The sequence below is a fragment of the Rattus rattus genome, chromosome 4 (genome assembly GCF_011064425.1).
Source record: "Rattus rattus isolate New Zealand chromosome 4, Rrattus_CSIRO_v1, whole genome shotgun sequence".
NCBI lineage: Eukaryota > Metazoa > Chordata > Mammalia > Rodentia > Muridae > Rattus > Rattus rattus.
In genome coordinates, this window is record NC_046157.1 from 78811814 (window position 1) to 78829710 (window position 17897).

The window sequence follows — 17897 nt, forward strand, 5'->3', positions numbered from 1 at the left end:
ACCTGTGGTTTTATGATCAGATAATGCCTCTGATGAGTCTTTGAAACCATAGTCATCTCTATGAGGCTAAAATGCAAAGCGTGGCCTCAACGTCCTCCTGACTACAGCTCTGCTGAAATCCAAATAAGAGCATTTTCTTTCTCTTGACTGCTAGTGTTTATAAGAAATGTGTTACTTCATGTGGTCCAGTAAGCAGGACAGTGCTTTTAGAGTAAAATGCTTATTTTGAAGTTACATGTCATCTAATTGATAGGAAAGACATTATTTTTCCTCCTCACATCTATAACAACCAAGTAAACCTCTAATAATAGTTTTTTAAAGAAATGCACTTTTAGATAATAGTTTTACATTGAACAAAAATATGTATATTTTTATCTCCTCTGATAGAGTAAACATCCAATATGTCTGATTTGCCAAACTCTAGCTTCATTCCGGGTAGCAAGTACAAATCAGTGGCCTTCAGACAAGGAGCAAGATCTCATGCAAGTTACAAAAGTGTCCAGACTGATGCTTCCCTGTTCTGAAAACCTCCACAGGGCTAGTAGTGAAGTCTTGCAAGCAAACATTATCTCAGCACTTCCTATTGCCTTTCAAAACTTTCTTTACACCTATGGGATGCTTCCTCTCAAATACTATTTCTGAACCTAAAAAAAATCATTGTGACTAAAATTCACATAAAATTTTATTTCCTACTTTACATGTAGAAAAAGCAAACAATAAGTTGAAAAGAAGAGAAAAGAATGTTTGCAGAAATGTAAATTGATATATGGAAGCAGGGCAAGAGCTTTTGGAGGCAGGAGATGTTATTCATTTCATCATAGAGCTGTAATAAAATAATTCATTTCATAATAAAACACCAAGGCTTTACCTTAATTTAGTTCCATACCTATGCAGGTTAGTTCAACCCAGGATAAGCTAATTTATCAGATGAACTTAGTGAATTCTCAAATTACAGAACAGCCTTCCGTTCTTTGATAGTCTGACTAAACTGGACAAGTCTATTCTTCTGAACCTATCTTAGACACTGATGGCTGGTGTGAATACTTTCTATACGTCAACCGTGCTGACTTAGCTGTTTTATGGGAATCATAAGCCTTATGAATATGAACACTGATAAATGTCTGTCACCAATTTTATGCAGGGTCTAGCATTTTCCTCTTTTTTAATGGCCTAGTTTCTTAGATTTTTTTCAATGCACCACATCCTTACGATAAACAATTTTTTTTTAGTTGAATATTATCTCAGTTTTGAAACCATAAAGCAAGTTACATGCTTGTCATAGACTTTCTGCCTCTGATTACTACAGCTGGCTTACTTCAGACCATTTATTTGGTATTACTTTAAGAAGCTCTAGCTAGGAACAATTCCCTCAAGCCTTGTTACAAATCCTATAACATGGCTTCAAAAGAAAAGAAATGTGCTTGGCCTCTTAAGATCCTGTCTCCTTGCCCTCTCTGCCTGGACAATTTTTTTTTTTTTTTTTTTTTTTTTTTGCTGTCCTTAGGGCAACTCATGCTGGTAAAATGGAAATGTAAATTATTGTGTTTGCTGGGAATGAGCTGTAAAGTAGTACAACAACACATGTGCATGTGTTTATTATCTGGTTTTTTGTGACAGAGCCCAGTTCCTCTGTATGGTGCCCTTAATTATTGGTGTGAAGGGATTACTTGCCTTGCAGCCCAAACCTCCTGGTTCCCAGAACACCAGGAGTGAGCAGTTAAAAATCAACAGCTAAAGTCCCTGGTGTGAAGACCATTTCACTCATGGCAGTGTGTGCATGTTTATAATTTTTCACAACTGTCATGTGGACAGAAAAATCAGTTTACTGAATGCTAACTAACAGAAGCAAATGTGATTAATTTTTGAGAGGAAAATGACTATTCCAGCTTTGTATTATTTAGTTCATCACATTTTTCTCTATGTCTGACTTTAAAAACTCAATTTAGGACTTTTAAAAATGACAGCATATTTTTAGTTCAATTTCAGACATGGCATGTCACAATCATCTCACATTTTTAAAAAGTCTAATGCCAGCAATTCTCCCTAACATGAGCTTAGGTCTTTAAATTTAATAAAGCCCAAGATTTGCAATTATTTAATGAAAATATACAGCTTTTGTATTCAAAATGTGTTTCTTTCTTAAGGAGAAATAGTAAACTTCTTTACTATTCAAAATTAGAAGCAGATCAACATACACCAGATAAATCAGTAATTGGAGCATTTAAATGTGACCAAACTGACTAACGCTAGAAGATTCTAACACATATTTACTTCCTAAAATATTTTAGCAACTCAGTGGTTCCAAAATCAAGAAATGCATAAGAGCTTTCTGTAGGCATGGAGTCTTACTATTGAGACTATTGATAGTAGTTTAATATTAAAAATAATAAATCCTTGCTTTAAAGGATGAGTCCACATCTGCTTTTACAGAAAAGAATAAATGTTCCAGGGAATAAATCAGGCTTTAAGAAACAAACACACATACTTGGAAACACTGGATTCATTGAGTGCTATTCCGCTGAGTGAAGGCTTACCCTGAGGACAACTCCTGGCAATTATTCATTTCCCTTTCAAACCAACTCCAATTGGGCCAATGCATTGTTTAGTTATCTTTTTCTAAATGAGATGCTGAAATTATAAAGTAATTTTTGTAAATTACAGTGTCTGTTTTTATTCCTAAAAGTAAATCTTCAACCTTTAAGTGTAATTAAATAAGAAAACATATTTTTAAGCATACTTGGTTCATATTAAAACAATGTGATCCGTGTTACAAAAATTGAAATTAGCTATAATGTCAACAACCTTTGATGGAATCGATTTTCAATCCTTAATGTTAGAGTGTGTTCATAGATTTCCTGTAGATTCTTATTTAAAACTTCTTTTTTGTAGGTAATTTGAGCATTCCAAATTCTCTTTTAAAGAATAGGGATATTCTTTAATATAACTATTGCGATAGTTTTGTCAAATGATGAAAGGCATGTTATAATATTAAATGATAAATAGATGTTGACCTTTAAGTTCTTTGATATGTTATTTATATGAGAATTTATTTACATGAGAATTTCAAATCCAGAATAATTTAATAAATAAGCGTGACATGAAGTTACATATATGTCTTATGCTTAAAATGACTTCTCAGCGTAACTATTCGGCTTTTAAATAATATTTACATTGCTTTTAGTTACGTTCAGAGTCACACATGATTTCAGCCCACTGATAGTTTGCTGCTGTGCACAGAAAATACAAAGCTGAAACTCCATTTCTCAGTTCAGATGGTGAGCTCATCTGTGAATAAATAAAACAATATATACATCCAGTAGTATCAGAGATGTTCTGAGTTTTTTTTTTCAGTGCTTTAATTACTTTATACTTAAGTCTCTCCTCTGACTCCTGAACATATCCATGCATTTTGATTTGCTGTCAGATGGCGCACTGTAAAGATACTTGGCTCTTCTGTGCTGCTGAATTGGAAGTGTTTAGTACACTGGTATGATGGTTTGTGGTAGTAACTTCCATGGCCTCTCACACTCATATCATCTTCCTCCTGAGATCTGCATTTCTATGTCCATTTCTTGTGTCTAAGCAGAGAAATACTTTATCATCCTTCCCCTTTGTGCTCCATGGCCAACATCTTTGTTCTTATAATCAGGATAATATCTCTATCAATTTTTTTCATATTACAGAGTAGCCTAAAGGTGCATACAAGTGAGAGTGATAGACATTTCGTTTTCAGCCACTGACGTTTTGAAGTTTGCTCAGGCAAATCATGCTTTTCTTTATAATAGTAAGACTTCCAGGTCTCAGGACATATGTTGATCCACATACATATGAAGACCCTACACAAGCAGTTCATGAGTTCGCGAAAGAATTGGATGCCACCAATATAGCCATCGACAAAGTTGTTGGAGCAGGTAAGATGTCAAAGTTCTACCAGCAAGTTGTTAATCGTGAGTTTCAAACTAGCAAGAAGAATGCTACAGGAGGAACATGAGCTTGCTCTCAGTTTGAGTCCTTAAGTGTACTACTATGGAGACAGGCATTTTCTGATTTCATGATCAAAGACAGGCAATAAATAAATACAGCATTTAATGGAATGTAATTATTTCAAAGGTGCCAGACTTAGAGACTCTCAGACCATGGCTGCCTTTTATTTATTGAATTCCAGGGAGAGTAAGAGCAGTGGCTAAGAGCTGATCATGTGTCACAAAGCTATTGACTAAATGGGGACAGCAGAAGAAAAGTGAGTCTCACTATAAACAAAACTAGTCATTGTAAATCTTGATTTTTAGTTTAAAAGTGTGTTTCAGAGAACCAACAATCAAAAGTAAAAGGCTGACGCATTTGACATAGATGTCATGTGATTGTTTTGAGTATATGTTTCAAATAATGTAAAATACTTCAATTTAATATTCACCTCATAGATTTTTACACAAATGGCACTAAAACTCCCTGGGAATGTTCTGATAACCCCATGAAAGGAAATTAAACTCTTTTTTTGTTTTACATTCTAAGTTATGGTGCAATTTCTCTTTTTCCCTATTATCCCCATGTCTGTAGTGACATATTCTGTCTTGAGTTCTGGAAAGAAGTTGATTTCTCAAATATTGTTCTGTTGTTCCTCCAGCCCAATGGAACCTATAGTTACAACCATTGCTCAGAAACAAGGATTGTTTTTCCTTGTTCACTCTGAGGTCTGTTGGTATTTTATGAAATCTGCATCACTCTCACTACATGAGAAATATGGGAAGAATGTATGCATCTTTTATTTTGGACTGCAAATAGCTTTGTCAAGGTATAGCATAAGTCATTGCTTTGTAAACAGTGGAGGCAAGATTCACATAATAAGGCAAAGTCAGTGGAGGTTAAAACGTCCTAAAGAGAAGGCAAAATATTTGTTGTGATGCAGCAGGAAATAAATAGGATATTCTGCTATTTTTGGAGGTCAAAACATTTATTTTACAAAAAAGTAAGTAAATAAATAAATAATCAGATTGTCTCACATTCTCTCTAGCTGACACATCAGGCACCATATTTAAGAAACACTCAGCAATGCTTTGTTAACCAAAAATAATTAATTGAAAAATACTTCAAAAATAACCCCTCTCTGGTTACTACAAGATTAATGTTTAAATGCAGTACATACAGATCCATTCATCTGTACAAGAATGCGGTAAGACATTCTGTGGGTGGCACTTATAGCTAAACCAGACTCAGAGAACTGTATGTTAAGGGCGTCTTTCAGAGGATGCCCAGCATCTATTGGCATAGCGATAGGTAAATCTTATGAGTAACTGGTAGGGTCCTAGTGATTCAAGGAAATTTTATGCCAACTATACTGGAAGCTTCAACATTCAGCAATATTTCATGTTCAACAATTTTCAGATCATTTGCATATTAAAGCAGCTTTGTTGGGAACATTAAGTCTAAGAAAAGTATTTCTACAGTTCTAGGTAAAACTGACTGCGCTTCATTTGACATTGTTATATCATTCATTGTTCTCCTCCCAGAAGCCCAGAGAACTTTATAGCTAGTGTGTCAATAATACAACAAACCAGTATCCAGTAAAGTGAATTGATAGCAGACGCCTGCACTCCCATTTTCAGTGAGCCTATGTATATATATAGAGAGAGAGCCAATTTGGCCATCATAACGAAACAGAATAGTTCCAAACATCTGACATTAATCCAGTGTTAAATCTTAATATCTGTGCTGGCCCGTTGATAACCTTAAAACGATGTTAGCGATTAGAACAAGAAGTGCAACTTCCATTAGATGCTTCTCTCAATTCTCCACTTGCAATTTCATGATGTGCTGATTTAAACCATGTAGAACTTCTGTCAAGGTCTACAAAGATCCTAGGATTTCTTAGTCAATTTATATTGCCATCTCCAAAACTTTTTTGAGCTCATAGAATATACCTTGAAAGTCCAAACATATAGATTTTAATGGTATTATTTAAAAGAAGAAGCTGCTCTCTGTTTTGATTATTTTGGAGTGTGTTATGTGGTGTGTGTGTGTGTGTGTGTGTGTGTGTGTGTGTGTGTGATATGCTTCCGTAATATATGCCTTTCCACATTGAAAGCAGAGGTTAATCCTGAATGTTTTCCTCTATTTATCTATATTTAATTTTTGTGGTTGTTGAGATATAATTGCTCATTGAACCTGATCTTGTAACTGTGGCTAGACTGGATGACCTACAAGCCCAGGATATCTACCTGTCTCTGCTCCTACCCCAGACTGAGGTTGCAGACATGTACCACTATACCTGGCCTGAGTGCTGGACTTCCTAACCTGTGACTGCATATTTTACCCACTGAGCTATCTACTCATCCTCATGAATTTTTAATATTTCATTATATTTTATTGTTCGTTTTATATCCTAACAGGTGAATTTGGAGAAGTTTGCAGTGGTCGCTTAAAACTTCCTTCAAAAAAAGAGATTTCAGTGGCTATCAAGACCCTGAAAGTGGGCTACACGGAGAAGCAGAGGAGAGACTTTCTAGGAGAAGCAAGCATCATGGGACAGTTTGACCACCCCAACATCATCCGACTGGAAGGAGTTGTCACTAAAAGTAAGTAAATCCACAAGGCCAACTTTTGTTTATGCTGAGCAGATATTGCATGAACTCAAAAGCATTGGAGCGTTTTGATATCACAAGTAGCTTGGTTCTAACTGAAATTCTATTGAGAATGATCCTATATTTTCTGGGAATAGATTAAATGCCAGTGCTGTTCTATTATACACAAAGCCCTGACTTCTGACACTAGTCTGTGGATTAAAAGATTGTCTTGCAAAAAATTTTGAAGAATAATCTTGTTTTCATAGTAGGATAAGTAATGGCTGGATTTTGACAGGAACTCCCACCTAGCTACCTTATCTTGTATTACTCATCAGCTTCACATAAACCCTCAGAAATTTGTCCCCCTTGCTCTCCTCCTGCCTTTAAGAAAATTATAGGCATCTTGGGGGTTTTCTCTAAGATGTAAGATTGGAAGTCACAAGAGACTCAAGGCATCTTGCTGCTCCCCGATGGATTTCAGGTAGTTTTGACCTAGGCTTCCAGTGCCTTTCTGGTTGCACTGGGGAGCTTCTGGCTTGGGGTCATTGCAGAGCTCTGGATTTATATCCATGATGGTTTTTCAGCCAGCATAAAAAGATCCTGTGAGGCAGTTCTGCGATTCTTGGCTCCGGTCCCAATGTAAACCTCTTGAGAATGGGTTGCATATTTTTTTCTCAAGATTTTGGATCACGGGCTGAAGAAAAAGTCAAATTGGCAACAGACTCCATCCAGTGAATGACAACATATGGCAGAAAATTTGGCATCATTCAGGGGATAATTCACTGGCACCACATTTCCATACTGTATGGTTACCAACAGGCATTACGTGTTATATTCTGCACAATGATATTTTTCTGTAACATTACGTGCAGACCTTTCCAAGTGGCACTGATAGCTTCTCCCACTTTAGTGTAGCTCAAAAGAAAATGCCTTCTACCCAAGAGCATGCCATACTTAAGAAATACTTTGATTTTCTTTTAAGTTTTTATGTGAAATAAAGGAAGTGCTGAATGGGAAGAAGCCAGGAGGATTACTGTGTTTGCTGGGCATAGAGTCTTAGTACCATGTTTAGTGAGTAACCCTATCTCAAGGGAATGGGACAGAGAGCAGTAGAGGATGCACCATATCCTCCCTGGGCGCTAGCATCTTGTGTACAGTGCCATTTACCATATGTAAAACCTAAATACATAAATGAAAAAAGAAAATGAAATAAAATACCCAAACAAGGTTATATTCCTCAGAGATGTCAGGTATATAACTAAGTTTAGCCCCTGGTCAAAATAAATAATTTTCCACTGTGTCAGGAATCAAACATAAATTGGGCCAAATGACTTACATGCATATACATTTATATATTTAATATATTTATATTATAAATGCATATATTATATATATATGTAAAACATTCAATGGAAAAGGAAGCAAGGAAATTGAGTGAAGAGAGATATGCAGGAGTGATTGAAGAGAAGACAATGATGTAATCCAGGAGGTAGGGACACTGAGCAGTATGTAACATGGATAAACATAAATAAATAAATAATTATAAATAAACTAATAAATTAATAACAAGTCATATAAAAGCACAAAACAAAGAGAAGAACGAAGAAGCAGAAAGTAAAGCAAAGGAAGTAACAGAGGAGGAGAGGGACATTAATTGCTGGGAAAAGACTCTCAGTGACATTGAATCTAGTGTGTTTGTCAAGAAGTTCATTTACATAACCAATTGTTTCAATCAGAGAGCAATGGAGAAAATGATTACATTTGAGCCGGGATAATTGTCACTCATTTTTCTAGCATAAACATATAAGGAAGAGTGGATAAAAGTGACCATCAAACAAAATTCTAGCATTGAACCAATGGTCAGCAAGGAGCTCTAGGACTGCATCCACCTGGTGTTGTTTCCTTTCATGCCTGTGTCAACAAGTTAGTAAAAGTGACCTGTTTGCTGTGCCGTGGAACACATTTATTGCAATTAAGTCAGCGTAAAACAGTAAATATTGTAGGAAAATTTCTTTGTATCTAAAAACAAAATGAATTACAATAAGCAAAGAAAAGCAATAAAATATCCAAAAGAAAAACCAAAGACAAAAAAATGCAGAAAAAAATTAAGACCAAAGACTTAATAAACCTCAGATAATGATAACAGATAAGATGTGTTGAGCATTGTAGTCAAGTCTGATTCTGGAGCATCCTAATGTCAGCCACAACTACCGCTTTGGAGTAAAAGTTTTAAATGTGTTATATCTCCCTAGTCAAATGAGAACAAGAACAGCTGCTAAGCTCGCTCTATAAAAATACAGCCATTCACACTGTCCATATAATAGAGTACTCTACATTGAATTCGATTCTGAGCACCTCAGTGACATGTTGAAATGTTCTAAGTCACGGCCAGCAGAGGCAGAGGGAGATGCAAACTTAGTACCATCTTAGTGTGCTTTGTTTAATGTAAAAGAAAGCTTCTCTGCATCTAAAGGTTAGTTATTTTTCTGATGATTTGGTTTTCCAAACCTCTTTGGTTTATAACTCAATCTATCTACAACGTCCAGAGATGCATGTGCACACACAAGCAGAGTGAAGTTGAACTTCATTTTCATGCACAGGATGGTATTTACAATGGAAAAATGAGCCCGTTCTTGTTTTAACTAGGAATTCAGTGGATTGGAAATCAAATTCCAAGTCGACCTTACTCAGTGTGAGACCCTCTTGCGTGTTAACCCGTTACAGGTGCTTCTGCACGTGAAACAAATAATTAACAACATTGTGATATTTTCAGACATGGTAAATATCACATACTATCTACAAGATTAGTGCATATACATGACTAGTATGTGCTACTTCTGACTAAGCATGAGACAATGAATCACCAAAAGAAAATTATGGAAAAATATTTTCTAGGTTGTTTTTATTTTTTATTTTTTGATTTGCTTAAAAACAGTTCTTTTGATTATCGCTATTAATCTGCTATTTATCATGTGCAGGAACCACACAACATAAGTAATATGTTATTTTCAGATCTCCCTTTTAAAAGATCATTATATAATTGTTTTTTCATTTCTTTAAGTTGAGCCATAAACAATGTTAATGGCACGGCACTGGTTGAGCCTAGCATCCTTGAACAGGAGAAGGTGATAGAGCCTCTGATCTTCAGAGTAGCAGAAAGCTGCAGCACTTTGACCAGAGCTAGGTACCAACATGTGTTATCAATTTTACTGAAGTTCAAAAGGATGGGACTTAGTTTCAGCCAATGTTTGATATTTCTGCCATCACGCCATTAGTTAACTGATGCTCAGGCTCCAACAGTAATTACCATTGGCAAAATTTTAACTAGTAGCATTTTTTTAAAGAAAAAAGTGTAATGGTATATTTTACCCTTGAATTATTTTCTAGAAACTGAAAGAAATTGCAGCATCAAAAAGATTTACTGCATATCTATATGTAATCCTGCATGATGATCAACACTGTGGATGGTGCACTAAGGGATTTCTTATGTGTCCCTGTTAATGTCTATATTGCACAAAAAGTTGAGATATTTCCATTCACTTTACATAAGATGAGAGAGCATGGTTAGAAGATGTCATGCATAGGTGACAATATATTCTTCATGACATCACTTGCTTCTATCTAAAAGTCTCTTCTGTGCTTTTTCTTGTACTATATATTTCTTATGATTTTCTCAGTAGGGAATACATACATAGTTTTATTCCACCAGTTATAGAGAGGGAAGATATTGATGACACAAGCAAAAATATGACACCGACACAATTGCAGATTGGCAATTGAGTCAAGACTCATATACCAGCATGCCATATAACATAACTAAGTAGGTCTTCATCAGTATATTTAAGGGAAACTAAGAAGGAAATAATGTTTTATATGTTTAAAGGATTTGGCTTATCCCATTTTTAACTGTTCACTTGCATGGCTAAATTGGAATTACCATGGAATTGGTGTTGCATGTTTTTCTCATTTATATTAATAGCATTGTGTCTTGGCATTTTGAAAGATTAAATATTGAAAGATTAAATTCAAGTTATGTAGATAATGATGAACCCAGTGACCAGAACAGGTCATTTGTAAAGACAGAGACTGTGGAAATCTCAGCCATAAGTGGGTCAACTGTGTCACAACTTTCCTCAGAGATCTTTGTGGAATAGTAGAAAGACTTCAAGAGCCACAGGGGTTGATGGCTTAATGGAGACCACAATTTCAGGACACTATAGGGCAACAGCACATATGAACGCACAGCCTTTATGGCAGCATGTACACGATCTGCAGAAGGTCATGCCAGGCAAAATTCCATCCTGGAGATGGGAGATGGCATGAAGTTTCACCTATAACTAAGAACTAATCAAAAATGATAGCTTCTGGGAGAGGGGGAATCATTCTTGTTGGTATGGACTCTTATAGTTGAACCATGCTCCAGTGGAGGACCACACGTCCGACATCATGTGATTAAGTCACATGTTGATGATTTAAACATAAAAATAAAAGGGAGACACAATGTTAGCTTAGTGTGGAGAGGGGAAAGGGTTAATATGATGAAAATACATTGTATGAAATTCTCAAATAATTAATAATGTGAGAATATTTGAACATATAAAATTTGTGAGAGCATGGTTTCCTGCCACCTGTGATCTGAATTTCAAAGAGCAATAATTCACATCAATAATGACTTTGTTAAGTCCTGGGTATCGTGAAACTCACTCTGTATACCAGACTGGCCTCAAAGTCACAGAGATTCGCCTACCTCTGCTCCCAAGTGCTGGAATTAAAGGTATAGACCACCAAAGTAACTTTATACTTGAAAGAATTTTAAACACTGCACACACACACACACACACACACACACACACACACACAAACTTAATATATTATAATAATTGTGCCTCACATTAATGAGTTATCAGAGAATGAAACAGCTACTCATAGTAATGCAGAATAAAATTTAGTAATAGCAATTATAAAGCCATTTTTACCAATGTACAAAAAGAGAAGTGTGAATAGGGAAGAAATAATTAAAATATTGACAATAATGTAACATATTGTGCCCAAGTTTAGTTTATTCTTAGAATTCAAAGTGGTTGGTGTAATAATTAATAATTTGAATTTTTATAGCATTGCTAAAAGAACAAAGGAACTAATATATTCAGAAGTAAACTACATTAAATTTAAAGTTTATTTAACATGTCATACATAGAAAACATATAATGGTCTGGAGACATGACTTAGAGGGTAAAGTGTTAGTGAACAAAGATGATGACCTGGGTTTGAATCCTGAGCACCATGTAAAAACTGTATAGGGCAGTGTGCACAACTGTTAACTCAGCCTGAGCTAAAGGGAAGGTGAGGTGTAAACAGGTGGATCCCCAAAGCTTGCTCATATTTCATTCTAGTGTAATTAGTGAGTTTGGGGATGAGCTAAAAGATTCTGTCACAAAAAACTCAGGCACAGAGCAATAGAAGAACAAACTGAAAATTAATGACAAGCCTCTGTGAATTTGCGCAGCTGCACACACATATGAAAATGTACACATTTACTACAAATACTACTCTTTTTCAGGAAAACATGTATACTTTAATAGCAGCAAGATTGAAAGATTTAGAATCAAGGTAGCAACTATGGTTGATGAGGGATGCTTGGAGCTAGACATTCAGACCCAATATATAAAAAGCAGGGACCAACTTAGCCAAACTCCAATCATGTGCACAACCTCCACAATTGTCACTGGCTTAGCTGTAGAGTTAAAACTTAACTCGGATGGATTTAATCTGCTTTCATTAGCACATGCACTTGAGGATATTACTGCTCTCAGCAATGGTTTTTACTTTGTCTCACTCCCATATATAAAAGTGTGCTTAAGGAGCCACACATTACATAGCAGTAACCAATCATACAAGAAGCTGACACTAGAAGATCATTAGTTTAAGGACAGCAAGGGACACTTAGCAAGGCTCTGTCCCAACACAAAGAGACAAATAAACAGTGTATCTAATGTACTAGACATAGCAATTTACTATTAGAAATAGTAATAGTATTGTTTGGAGGCAGCTAGCATTTCCTTTAATATTTTAATATTGATAAATATTTTTAAATTTGAATGTAAAGATTGTAACCCCAAAACTAAGATTAGAAAAAGTTAAAGACAATTTGATTATACTGCCTATAATATACCATCCAACTCTTGTTTTTATGGAAATCAAGCCTAAGACAATTGTAGTTATCAATATCCAGGCCTTAATCTGGAATTCTTAGATGCTGTCATTGATCAGTGATTACATGACCTCTAATATCTCTGAACTGCGGTGGATAATTGGAGAAATGAACTTCTTATAACAGACTGGCTTGGTTCTTTACTGTATTACTGTGAAAGGCTATTTCTTCTGTTATACTTAATAAATTCAGGAGTAGAAGTGAAACTGTACTGTAAAATTTGCCTCCATGATTTTGGGTAAATATTCTTCTGTCAGTCTTATGCTAGAATTTTTTCTGTGGCTTACTACATAGCTCAAGATGTGTGTTAGGATCTCTAGTGACAATAAATGATACAGGCTCCATTTTGAGAATGTAGATTGTGTCATGTGCTGATCAAAGCACACAGGATGGTTTGGCAAACTTTAGTTTCGGCACACTGCAAATGTACAAATGAGCTGGTGTTTTGTAGATCGTTCCCCACTGCATTTAAAGTATGCTGCAGCAGAATCTCACCACTATTCCAGGGTCTTTGTTTTCTAACCATATTTATCAAGATCACTGAGGGAACTGTAAGTTTGGATATTGCTCTCCAAGTGATTCTGTTTGCTCTTTGTCTGTACATTTAGCTTGCTGGATCTTTGAACTTAATGCAAAGCACATTTCTAGACTTGCCTATCTTAACTGAAGTGTTTACAAATACCTAAATTAGAAGAGCTCAAGGCAGCCTGATCTCATTTCTTATGGTCATGGGGCTATGGCTTAATTGACTGGTTTGACTTCTTAGCTACTTTTATTTCCCTTGCCAAACATTTTACAACACATGCTAATGAGAAATGAAATGGCCATAAGGCTGCGAGCCAGAGGAAATCCACGATAAGCAGAGAGTCCGAATGGCATACAAAGGCAGCAAACAGTGAAATGGAGCAGAGTTTCTTCAACTACTTTTGAAATATGCACCCAGGTTGGGTTCCATATTATTCTTCCCAGAATCATACTAGGAAGGAGCGCAGACCCTGATAATGATCTGTAGAGACTTAGAATAAGCAGGCTTACTTTTCATTCATTCATTCTTTAAATCATTCATGTACTTTACTAAAAGACAAGGATGGAATTAAAGTATCTGAGAATACAACGTTTCTATGTCACAAGTAAAGCTTGCATTTCTTCTCGAAACTTGTCAAACTAACGTTTAGCTAACATTTGGGAAAAACAAGGCATATGGTTAAATCGAACAGATACATTGATGTGGCACTAGAAGAATGTAAATAAATAGATGCGTTAGTGAAAATAGTACAATGTATTAGTTGATAATATGTAAAAAATTATGTGAAAGTTTTCATGTAATTTAAATATGTGCATATTTAATTCGATTAAATTCTTAAGATTTATCAAAATTTTAAGTAACTTAAGAATAGTCTGCATCATACTGATTCAGTATATGGTGTTGATTTACACCTATAAAAGGGAAGTGTAAAGAAATTAAGTAAAAAAAAGAGGATAATTTGTAGGATCAAAAAGGACAAACTAACTGAGAGGGTAGCTAAATTGGTAGAGTGCTTCCCAGCTTGTATGAAGCACAGTGTCTGATCCCTAGCACTGGACAGACAGGGTATGGCATATGTGTATATGAAGAACATTTACCAGACGGAAGGAAGGCTAGGATCAGAAGTTCATTGGCAGGCTACACTTCAAAAGGTGTCTAGGCTACATGATAGCCTGTCTTAATAGTAAAAGTAAAATAACTATTACCATAAGAAAGGAAAAAATAAATCAGGTCTCAAACTATTAAAATGGTTGAAATTAATATATATGAAGGAAATTAATATATATGGACTCGGGGGAAAGAAGAATTAAGAACACAAAAACATAATAACTCAATGAATTGATTTCTATTTAGAGGACATTCTCAGAAGGAAACTTCTTTTGTGTCATGCAATTAGACAGACCTGATTGTTTGACCAGAGCCTATCGGATTCTCAAGGACTCTTAAGAACTCCCAGTTCTAACTTAACCTGGGTTCACTAGACTTGGAAAATAATCATAAAACAATAGGTCAAACATTTTGTTATATGAAAATGTAACTGTAGGAAGATTGCCCTTAAAAACTGAAGGCAAGGAAATTAGGGAGAATCTTAAGTCTGACCTACATCCTACAGCTCCATAAATGCTACAGAGAAGATAACTGATTGCTAAATCCTTGAACAATCTCAGTGAGGTGATTGGTTTTAATTGTTAATCTGCCACAGTCAAAAATCACCTGTGAAGAGGGTCTCAGTGAATGAATGTCTTGATGGCCTGAACTAAGTCTTGTCTGTGGGAAATTGTCTTTATTGTGCTTCTAGATGTGGGCACACTCAGCCTAAAAAGTAGTTGGGATCATTCCCTAGGTTCATGTCCTGAACTTCATGAACAAAGCATCAGTGAGCTGAGACCTGATAGACAAGCATTCACTATCTCACAGCTCTTAACTGAGAAATAACTCACCAGTTCAATTCTTGCTGCCTTTAGTTCCCCAAAATAATAGGCTACCATGTGAAGTTGTAAGCAAAACATCATTTTTAACCTGATTTGCTTTTTGCCAAGGTATATTTTTTCACAGTAACAGAAATGAAACTAAAACAATGAGGGTGAAGATAAAATGTTTGATTGCTCAATGATACCTTAGAAGCAAACGAATAAAGAGACACATCTGGATATTTTATGGCTGGGAAACACTGTGATAAATAATTTAATTTAGATAAAGTAGGTTATTGAACCTTTGTTCTAGGGTCTAGCTTTTTTTTGCATTTTACTTTGAAATATGCATATTATCACAACACTGTAGTGTTTGGGGAACAAAAATGTTGCCTATGTTTATTAGATATGTCAAAATTAATAATATAGGAATGTCCTTTAGTTGATACCAGTTAAGAGTGCTGATAAATATATATCTATCATTCACATTCATTATTTATTCAGGTAAGCCAGTGATGATTGTCACAGAATACATGGAGAATGGTTCCCTGGACAGTTTCTTACGTGTGAGTAAAATATCATAGTTATAGTACTTACGTGTCTCTTTGATATATTGTATATAAACATACGTATTAACAAGTGTGCCATAGAAAATATTATATGTCTTCTAATGTTTTACTAAGTATTTTTCTGAGTAAACGTGAAATAGACTCAGATTACTTAGTAAAGGGAAATTGTAAAATTTTATCTTTATCTATTACCTCCAAATATGAATGGTTTATATTTAAACATTTAAATAACAATGCTAACGCTTTTGTATTGCCCAAAATCACATCTTTAAAACAAATTTAAAGATTAAAGAGTGACCCTAAACTCAGATATAAGTGAAATTGATATAAGGCAGAAATATTTCTTTATGCTTCTTGTTAATCAACCCAGATAGATCTCAGATATCAGGTGTTTGATGAAATGGTAAAGAATACCTATTCTCAAATGAGAGATCTAACTTTTGTAATAATGTTTTAATTTTAATGTTTGTTTTTAGAATATATTTAATATGTTACAGTTTAATTTACTAAAAATATGTTAAAGAAATGCAAAATCTACAAAACATTCAAATAAAAATGATTTCAGGAGATAACAAAAGTTATTTACTCTGTCCCCAGGGCCTTTTTAGAATTTTACAAATTAATAGATAACAGATGGGCTAATGGACTGACATAAAATGCATAGAAAAATTGAAATTCCTAAGTTTTCTAAGAAAGAGGAATTTTTCATATTAATAGGCCATATATAATTTTAGGGACAACTATTTTTCATATATTTCAAAAGATTTTTATGAAGTAAATGCTTTAAATATGATATAATTATAAATTGTCTATACCTTATAAACTATATATTGCTATTTAAATACAAATGCATTAGAAGGTTTTCCATCCAGGACTCTGTGGCATTGTCTTTCATCATGTTTTCTTTGACTAGCTATAACTAAGGGTCAGGCCATAACATAAAAATTGGGCAAACACATTTTTTCTCATAATTACTTGTTTATGATGATTGCTAAAATTATAACCAAGAGAACATAGTGAAATATAAATCAAATAGTTATCATCTTGAAATATCCATGCTATTTAATTTTTTCTTAACATTAGTTTTTGAGAATGAGCTTGAGTATTATACAAAGATCAAGACAGTACTACTTTTGAACTTACTTCTGATTTTAGGATAGAATACTGGGTAATGCAACCACTATCAATTTTGTGTTAGCTATGCACTCATTTGTTCACAGATAACGATAGTCTTGGATGCTTTTCATAAAAACGCGTAGAGTCGATAAGGAAAAATGTTGCCATGTGAAATTATAAAATAACGGAAACCTATCTTAGTTGTATTACAAATGATTTCAGAAACATGATGCCCAGTTCACAGTCATCCAGCTCGTGGGAATGCTCCGTGGGATAGCATCTGGTATGAAGTACCTCTCAGATATGGGCTATGTCCACCGCGACCTTGCTGCTCGAAACATCTTGATCAACAGTAACTTGGTGTGCAAAGTCTCTGACTTCGGACTCTCTCGAGTGTTGGAAGATGACCCTGAAGCTGCTTACACCACCAGAGTGAGTAATGGGGGTTTCCGTTACCATGACAATTCCCTTACTATAAATGTGTAAGTATACAACCAAGCAGAAATGATAACATAAAATCATGTGTCTGTTAGGTTTCTATAGATGGATACATCTTTCCATAAATATCATTTATTTGGTGAAAAATGGATAGGTTACCTATTATAGTTGTAAAATAACATAATACCTTGTCAAATAAACATCTGCTCAACACTGCAAGGTTTCCATATGTCTAAACTACTGACATTTTACTCACTATTATTGATTGAGATACCTTTAACAGGCAGATTTGATAAATTCTCTAGTTTTTTTTTAAACTAGGGTGTTACTTTTAAATATTTAGAGTTAATATCCTCCACGGTCTCTTTTGATGCTTCTGTGCTCTCTACAAACATGGCATCATATTTCTGACCACACTTTCATCCCAGGGGAAAACATGTAGCAAGGAATAATATTTACTTACCCAAGAAATGATTTTATACTCCTCATTGCTGCTTAGTCCTCTGAAGATGTCTTTTATAAAGTTCCATGGCTCAATAAACTTCTAACAGTCTAGAAAAAGACACA

The 17897-nt window shown here is 34.9% G+C and overlaps 1 protein-coding gene across 2 annotated transcripts in view; it reads left to right on the forward strand.

Annotated features, from left to right (window-relative positions):
- Epha3 (EPH receptor A3) overlaps positions 1–17897 on the forward strand; it is a 325888-nt gene that overhangs the window by 270541 nt on the left and 37450 nt on the right. For both annotated transcript variants that reach the window (XM_032900528.1, XM_032900527.1), the window contains exons 10-13: positions 3786–3911; positions 6387–6572; positions 15712–15773; positions 17115–17324. In XM_032900528.1, coding sequence (XP_032756419.1) covers positions 3786–3911; positions 6387–6572; positions 15712–15773; positions 17115–17324 — 584 coding nt within the window. The remainder of the gene's footprint in view (positions 1–3785; positions 3912–6386; positions 6573–15711; positions 15774–17114; positions 17325–17897) is intronic.